Source organism: Pygoscelis adeliae, unplaced genomic scaffold (assembly GCF_000699105.1).
Source record: "Pygoscelis adeliae isolate BGI_AS28 unplaced genomic scaffold, ASM69910v1 Scaffold22, whole genome shotgun sequence".
Classification (NCBI taxonomy): Eukaryota; Metazoa; Chordata; class Aves; order Sphenisciformes; family Spheniscidae; genus Pygoscelis; species Pygoscelis adeliae.
Window position 1 is genome coordinate 1,636,266 of NW_008824350.1, and position 8,644 is coordinate 1,644,909.

The 8,644-nt window shown below is 44.6% G+C and overlaps 1 protein-coding gene across 1 annotated transcript in view; it reads right to left on the reverse strand.

Annotated features, from left to right (window-relative positions):
• Positions 1-1,012: 1,012 nt before the first annotated feature.
• ELMSAN1 (ELM2 and Myb/SANT-like domain containing 1) overlaps positions 1,013-8,644 on the reverse strand; it is a 27,284-nt gene continuing 19,652 nt past the window's right edge. The window contains exons 8-12 of the mRNA XM_009319197.1: positions 4,937-5,025; positions 3,624-3,773; positions 3,246-3,419; positions 2,641-2,840; positions 1,013-1,232 (exon numbers count right to left, since the gene is read on the reverse strand). Of these exons, the coding sequence (XP_009317472.1) occupies positions 1,016-1,232; positions 2,641-2,840; positions 3,246-3,419; positions 3,624-3,773; positions 4,937-5,025 (830 nt within the window). The 3' untranslated portion in view covers positions 1,013-1,015. The remainder of the gene's footprint in view (positions 1,233-2,640; positions 2,841-3,245; positions 3,420-3,623; positions 3,774-4,936; positions 5,026-8,644) is intronic.

Below are 8,644 nucleotides of genomic sequence, written 5' to 3' on the forward strand. Positions count from 1 at the left end.
AAGGAATAAACAAGGGCTGCCACAAGAAAGAAACGGTTGTGCTGAGAGGTAAAAGCCATTCACAGAGGGATTTAAGGAGACTGCTGGAGATGAGAGTCCATTCCTCCCACCTCTGAGGTGCACACAATCCAGCGCACGAGAAGGTCTTGGTTCATTTTTCACTAAACAAACGTGCTCTCGTTTATGCAAAGTCAAACCCAGCAGTTTTCATTTCAAATTGCACTTGTGAAGCCCAGACTACTTTCCATTAAGTTAATCAAAGGCAGACTTTTTTTTTTTCCCCAAGATGAGACAACCCGCAAGGCCTGTGGCTACTCTAATCCCACAGGATATTTTTATATCCATTGCTGCATTCTTAATGGCATAAAAGAAACCACCTCAGGCTTCCTTTTGAAAAATAAAACTTCCTCTCAAAAGAAGAAGAGTGCCTGGTTCATCCCGCTTTTCATTTTTGTGAAGCAGTGGGCACCATCTTTCCACAAAACTTGCTGGCTGCCTGAATAAATGCTCAGAAAGAAAGGCAGGAAAGTGTAACAGGAAGGAGAACTTGCTGAGAAAGGAAACATCTAGAAATCACCAGTGACACAGTAACTGGATACACTTAGCTCAGAGCAGAGCATCATTTTCTTGCTCCAGTCTGGAAACCTTTATATCCAAGAGTCCTGTTATCATGATTCCTGACAAGCACAAAAAGAAAGGTCTGACTGACCTGAGAGAGAACTTACTTCCACTGCAGGTGACATTGTTCTATTATGTACCTCAGGTACCATTATAAATAGAATAGAAATCTTATTTTAAAAAAAAAACAACAAACAAGTTGAAACAAATCTTTTCGTCCACCATTCCGGTTTGGTCAGTACTGGCAAGGTGAAGTGGAACATGTGGCATGAGGAAATGGCAGCACTGAAACTGAGACCTGATGGTTCAGGTAAGAAAAGTGCAAGCAAAAAAAGTGAGACCACCAAGAGGGAGGTTGGGTCCAGCCTTGCTAACTCCCTCCACTTCTGGTCTGCTGCTATATTTCTCCATCTTCATCCGAGCTCACACTGCTGCTTCCACTGCTGCTGCTCCCACTCTCACTGCTCTCTTCCTGCCGGGCCTGGCTGTGGGCTGCTGCCGAAGCCACTGCTGCTGCCGCCTCTCTCTCTTGCTGCTTCAGTGCAGCCGCCTTCTTTTCCTGCTCCGCGTGGCTTTTCATGTGAGCACTGCGGCTCTTCACCTTGTAGAACACCCTGAGGAAGCACATATATACGTTAGCATTGGTCTCTCCTACATCCTCCTTCATTAATTCTCCAAAAGAGCTTCTGCTGCTCCAGCCTGAAGTTTGTGAGCTTTGGCATAGGAACTCACATTGGTATTGCAGTAGAGCATCTATAGCAAACACCACTTCTGACTCAGCGTGTGCCAGCACTAGGTGAAGTGCTAGCAGGAGGTCCTGAGCACCCTCAAACCATTCGCTTCATTTCTTAATACAGCCTTTTCCTCTTATCTCTCATTCATTCTGAATTTTTTAAATTCAGAGAGGCAGCACTGGTATGTGAAATACGCACGTGCTGCTTAACACAACCTGTTTTTTGGGCATTCCCCCTATGCTGCAAAAATACAATAAACATGGAGGTGGACAATGGCCAAATGCCACTCCTAAGCCCTGTCCACACAGCTAGAAACACTTGAGCTACTTCCTCCTAACTTTGTACTTCTATGATCTATTCCTCCATCTTTCACCATTAACTATTTGGGTTTGGCACCAAATGTCACAAGACAAGTTTAGACACCATTAAGAATCCTTGCCTGCCTCTCTTCTGTCAGTGGCCAGGACCAAATCTCAACTGCCTGACTTCTCACAGCACTGCCCTTTCCCATGCCACGACGGCACAGAGGCAGGGCACCTTGGCAGGACCAGCTAAGTCCTACACCAGCTAGTGATGTAACTAGACGGAGATTGCATTTTCTTGCCATCCCCTAGCTTGGTGCCTTTTTTAAACGAAGGGATAACTACTGGTATTGCAAGTCTCTCTGTGGTTTTAGGAGTAAGCAATTTATGTAGGGAACTGAATTTTCTTGACATTTATGAACCTGTTGGCAACAAACCTATAAAAACTATTACAACCATGTGAGGAAAGACAAATATATTTTACAGACACAAAAGATGGGTGCAAGTTTAATCAGATGAACTGTGTACCCACTGGCCTAATATCTGCTGCTACAACAATGGTAGTGTCTAAGTAGTTCTATACCACTGTTCATAGGTAAGTCTATACCATGTTCTTAATATGTGATCTAGCAAATATATAGAAATTACTTGTTACAAAAACGTAGGCATTACAGAGGGGCAATACAGCAGCTGTTTGAAAGTGCAGCTTAACACCAAATACTCCACACAGGTGAAACACAGGTGGTGTCTCATTCCATTTGAAGAAAAACAGCAGCAGGTAATTATCCAAGTAGTAGTATCTTAATATCAATATATGTAAAAACCCCTAATCTGCGAATATTAGTGGGGTAATAAGTCAGTAAAATTATTTAGTCCAGTGTCTCTGGCCTAAATAGACAGAAGGAAAGCTCATTTGAGAATAAGCTTCCACAGGAGATGCTCTACTGCAATTCTGTGACTATTGCTGGAAGCGGAGTTGCTCTTACCTGCCACATTTTTTACATGGAAATGTGTTTTCTGTGTTCTGAGTTTTACTGGTAGCATCTAATTTTATCTTTTGTTTCCGCCGCCTCCTCTGCACTGGAGCAGTAATAGGCTTTCGAGGCTTCACTGTTGTCTCCCTCGGCTTCCTTCCAATTCGGCCTGTGACAGTTGCTTCTTGACTCCTCATATTGGCATCATTGGCCTTTGGAGAGAGGGGAACAGTTAAGGCAAACTGAAACTTAAACCCACCATCAGAAGAAAAACAATGGCTGAGCTCCTGTGCTTCATTTATTCCAGGTCAAGGTTTTATTGAACAAGGAAATCTTCAGGACATTTTCAGGACGTTTCTCATCACGGTCCTATGTGTGCACCAACCACAAAGAATTATACAGGGTTTTTTCCCCCTTACTCATCCCAGTTCTCCCACCACAGCACACAGTCTGGTTGCTAGTAATACTCTAAGCTACCTCAGCCCCGTCTCTTGCTCTGGGAGAAGTCAGAGGTGCAAACTTTTTAGAGCTGGAACTGTCCACCTACTATTTTCTAAACTAGTTGCAGAGTGAAGGTGGCACAGAAAGCACAACATGCACAATGCAGCAGCACTTACTATTGCACCATCTTGTAGTGTCTGTTCATCTTTGAGAGGAACTGCGCTCTTCTTTCTGTTATCCAATCCTTCCTCTGCCTCCTCTTCTTCCTCCTCTTCCTCCTCCTCATGCCCCTGTTCTTCACTGTAAATGTCCCTTCTGAGAGGAAGAACACGTGCAAACCTATGGGAACTCTTCACCAGAAGATAAAGGAACTGTTAATGTTGGTGTCTGTAAGTAAATGTCATTATGTGACACAGGACACAAGTTTGTGAGTCTGGACTCCTCCACACTGGCCAGATTGTTTCTACTTTTGATTTTACCAGCAAATGAGACAACAGACAAAATCAGACTTCACACCACAGCCCAAAAGAGGTGAGAGAAATTTAGGAAGTTACCTTGATGTCAACTTCAGCTTCATCTTTCATAGACTTCTCATTAGCAACATCAATGTCCCCAAAGATTAAGGTCCCATTCCGACCAATTTTCACCTGTTTCTTGTATGTGTAGTAGAATTCCACACACTGAGCCACTGTTTTGGTTTTTATCTGGTGTTTAAAAAACATAAAAGTCCAATGGATTACATGACTTTAAGAAGGCTTATAAATAATTACTAAAGGCGCAGTAAATACACTTTGTATTTTTCTTTCCCCAGTAGTCTGCATTCCACCACAACTGCTGCTGGTAAAGCCGCCTTTTCTGTGTCGTATTTTGCCTGTGTGCCCCGTCCCACAGCTCATCCCCTATTGCCACTGTTATTCACTGAGAACTACAGGACCAACTTTCCAAAAAAAGCTGGTCAATGTAAAGGTGACAGAACCTGGCACTTTGTAAGCTCAATGCACCTCTTAGCCTCCGAAACATTCCATCCAACTGAGCTGTCAGGCTTGAGAGCAGCCTTTCAGTTTTATGGGGGAGCTTTATTTTCCAGCAGCACTTCAGAGAAGACCAGACCAGAATACCGATCCAAAAATGGAAAAGAAGGTTTGCAGCCCTTTGCCATTTTGGCCACATGCATTTCATACACATATGGTGGTAGACAATTATCAGCACAGACCTGTGACTGCCTACATATTCTCTGTCAGTGATTTTTCTGGAAGTTTTGGAATATACCCTTAGCTTCTGGGCTTTTGCAATTTAAATGCCTTTTGGGAATGTATTCAGGAAATATGTACGCAGCTCCTGGTTTTGCACTCTCCTTCAGTGATTTCCCTCCCACTGAAGCGTCATACCTCATGAAAACAGATGGGAATGATCATGTTTACTATCATTGCCACAGAAAACTGTAAAGAGAGATCCTGAAGAATGCATCATTCACATATCCTTCTTTGGTCCTTTTCATCAGCAGCAGCAAGGATGTGTTTCTATTTAGTTTTATAAGCAAGCCATTTAAGCCGTATTGGAACATTACCAGCACTCTATAAATACGCCCTGTAGAAATGATATCTACAGTGTGGACTAATGGAAGTAATGCAGTAAGTACAACGGTTAAGTAAACAACAACAGCAAAACAAACACTATTGTTCTAGCTATCTAGTGAGATTTTATGCTGTGCTGGATGACACAATTTCTCTGAAATCTTTTGAGTGCAGGACTTAATGCTTAATACTGAAGTTTCAGAGAAATCAAGATTGAACTCCCTGTATTAAATGCTCAAATGTGTAAGAAAGTATCATTGCTGTCATTTAAAAAAAAAGAAGAAGTAACTTACAAGTTTTTGGACCAAGAAAAAGTCTTTCTTGTAGATGGCAATGCCTTTGTTGAAAAGTTTCTTTTCAGCAACTTTCCACTTGTCTGATCCTGTAGATAAAAAAAGTTGTAACTGAAGCCCTTGGAATTTCAAACGTTTACTCTTCTATGTACTTTTTCTTCATGTTCACCTTAAGTAAGACCAATACACACATACAAGGGTGCAGTCACACCTAATCCAGCATAACTGCAGACTGCTGTTAAACCCTCTCCTACGACTGCACTTCAGCCCTCCTCTCTCATCACTTCCTTTGGGCTAGGTCTAGTACTCACCACCACAGGTTAACTCAGTTCAGCATGCAAAAACCAGTCAGTTAGAAGAACTGAGATGTTTTCCAACAAAACAGCAAGGCGAATAGACACACTTTGTGGTGGCCAGTCATCAGATTTTATACAAGGGAAATGGTGGGGCAGGAGAACAGGATCTTCTCTTTCATCAGCAATCCACTGTACTTGAAGATTTATTACTTCTCAAATATTCCTACTATCCTAGCACCCTTACCTCTAATAATAAACACATTTTAGAATGTCCTCCTGCCTTATAGATATTACCCAAATAATATTTCCCAGGCGTTATAGTAGGAGTGCGTAATAATGAAGAAATGTAATTTCTATGCTTTGTGGCGCCAGCTATTAGAAGTCTCTCTACCACCTTCTATCAGGTCTTTCAGGTGGCTAGGGTCACTCTAGATCACTGAAGTTAGTGTCATATGGCTGACTATTTTCTAATTAGGTACAAGACTGCAAAGGCAGTTTACAGCATTTAAATTTTGCAGAAACACTGACAGACATCGACAGTCGGCTGAGCTTTCTTCTTCCCATAAAACCCCTTCTTAACTCCACCCTGGAAATTCATGTCAGAGAGGCTGTGATCCTGAGGTTACCACAGCCTTTCTTGTACGTACTAGTGTAAGGGACGAGGCCCAAGTGACTCTACCGTGAGCCCGGACAATGCCCCAGAGAAGGCTCCAGAAGTAGCAAAAGGCAGTCACGGGGAGGGGCCTGGTGTCACTTCCCTTGACTGACTGGTGTCTCAGCCACTCCTGGAACTGGGGCGAGAGAAGTTTCCAGACGTCCAGGGACTGGGTCCAATAAATAGGGGCACGTGCGAGCCTCTGGGGCACTCTCTGCACCGAAGACCCCCATTGGCAGGTCCAACGCTGGATCCAGGACTGGTGATCTCCCTCTCTCTCTCTCTCCTGCCTGCCCCCCACCACCCCGCTCGCTCTCTCTCCTTTTCTAGTGTGCGCTCGCTCTCTTTCTTTTTTCCTAAAGCTGCTAAGTAACACAAGGCCCACCTCAGCTTCTCATAAAGCCTAAGCACATAACATAGGTGGATAGGTCAACATTTACAGAATGTTTGTTCCATTAAAGTTGATGTTTATGTACGGACCTTGAGTGTTTTCTCACCTTAATCCACACTGAGGGGATTTGTGAATGTTAGTCACTCTCCCCTTCTTGGGGGTGGGACGTGACATATAAATTCGTGTCACAGACAGGATCCCCTCAGTGTTGGAAGGTCCTAAGGGATACTGACTCTTTACCCGGTGAGTGCGGGTGGGGAGAGCCGGGAAGTGACCTCTCAGCGATAAGCCAGGAGAGGTTCGAGCAGTGGCAAGCCATGGCTGCCCGGGAAATGCCGGTGCTTGACTGCTCCCCTGTTATTGAAAAGTTGAAGGAATATAAGGCGTGCCCTTCCCCACCAGGGATGGCATGGGCCCATATTAGTTGGCACGACCCGAAAGCTGTAGCGGATAGAATTACAACCCTTATGAAGGAACGAAAGGCGCCACCAGGAAAAGGGAAAGCCATGGTGTGTGCTGTGTTGGGAGCAGCACTAGTGGCAGGCCAGAAGGGGCACCTAATTAAGCAAACTAGTGATGAAATCATTGAATCCTTGCAAGAACAAGTGGAAGCCCTGTGGAGCCAACTGACCACTGAGCATAGTGCCACTCAGCGACTCCGTGCGGCTCTGTCAGATGCGTTGGACCAAGAAAAAATTTTATGGTCCGAATTAGAGTAAGGGGGACAAGAATCTCCTGATTGGACAGATCTTAATTCTGTTCCCGACAGTGTGCAGGGATTTACAAGCTTGGCACAGTTGTCCAAGAAACAGGGCCTAAGACCCTTGTACCTAACTAAGGAGTTGGAAACTGACCGAGAAATATTTTACCCCGAGAATGAAGAAGTGGTGATGAGGCCAGTGATTAAGACAGAGACCACCGATAATGGCCAAGGTGAGGAAACACCCAAAATACTCCAAATAGAACAACTGCCCGGCAATCAACCAGACCAGGGACCTCCTCCCTCTTATATATAACCTGCCCCTCCATTTGAACCCCACCTAAAAAACATATGGTTCATTGACACATCCTCTAGAAGAGAGGGAAAGGTATGGAAATACCGAGCATGTTGATTCAGGGGACCGAATCGTGACGGAAGGGGAAGGAAGTGCTCAGTTGGGAGAACTGGCAGCCGTGTGAAGCATGGTTCTTAGAGAGGCTGAAACTAAAGAACCAGTGTTTATTTACATGGATTCATATGCTGTGTTCAAGGGATGTACCGAATGGCTCCCATTTTGGGAACAAAACCAATGGGAGGTCAATCAGGTACTGGTGTGGCAACGAGGAAAGTGGGAAAAAATCCTAAATATTGCTAAACAGAAGTCCCTTCTAGTAGGATGGGCTGCTGCACACCAGGTAGGGGATCACCCAGCTCACCTTTTGAATAATCAGGTGGATTCATTGACCTGTTTAGCAGGAATAGAAATGGCCGTGGAAGTTGAGGGGGAAAAATGGGAACATTTGTTGGAATGGTTGCACGTAAAACAAGGCCATTTGGAAAGTAAAGATCTGTTCAGGGAGGCAGTTAGCAGAAGGTGGTCTGTAACCAGAGAGTTGTGTAATACCGTTATTTCCACGTGCGGCCTATGCCGCACTCAATTAGGAGAACACAACCCTCTTAAGGACCAACTTCTGCACTTGAGAGATAATAAAGGGTTTTGGGACACTTGGCAGGTGGACTACATTGGTCCATTTCAGATCTCTGAAGGAAAATGGTATGTACTAGTAGGAGTTGAAGTGGTGTTGGGGTTAACCCAAGCGGAAGCAGTACGACAAGCGACAGGAGATAATACTGTGAGAGGTTTGAAGTTGTGGTTCAGTTGTTTACCCAAACCCCAATTGATCCAATCAGATAATGGAAGCCACGTTAGTGCTGGGGTGGTTCAAGAGTGGGCATGGGGCGAAGGGATCCAGTGGATCTTTCACACCCCATACTACCCCCAGGCGAATGGCATTGTCGAATGCACCAATGGGCTCTTGCAGCAGGCCCTGAAAACTCATGAACCTGGGTGGGCAGAGCAGGTGTCAGATGCGGTATATAAAGTCAATAGCCACTGGGGAATTAATAGCTGCCCACGACCTACCGCATTCTGTCCCAAGCTTCTGTCCATACTCCCTGGGAAAAAGGAGGCTAAGGACCCTGCAAACCCACTCCATTATCCAGGACAACCTGTTCTGGTGGACTTGCTGACAGTGGGAGCAGTGCCTTTAACCTTAAAAAAAATGCTCAATCTTTATTCTTGGGTGGCCACTGACACACATGGGAAGGATCACCGAATCAATACCCGATGGATTGTCCATCCTATTAATCATTGTTCGTCTTTACA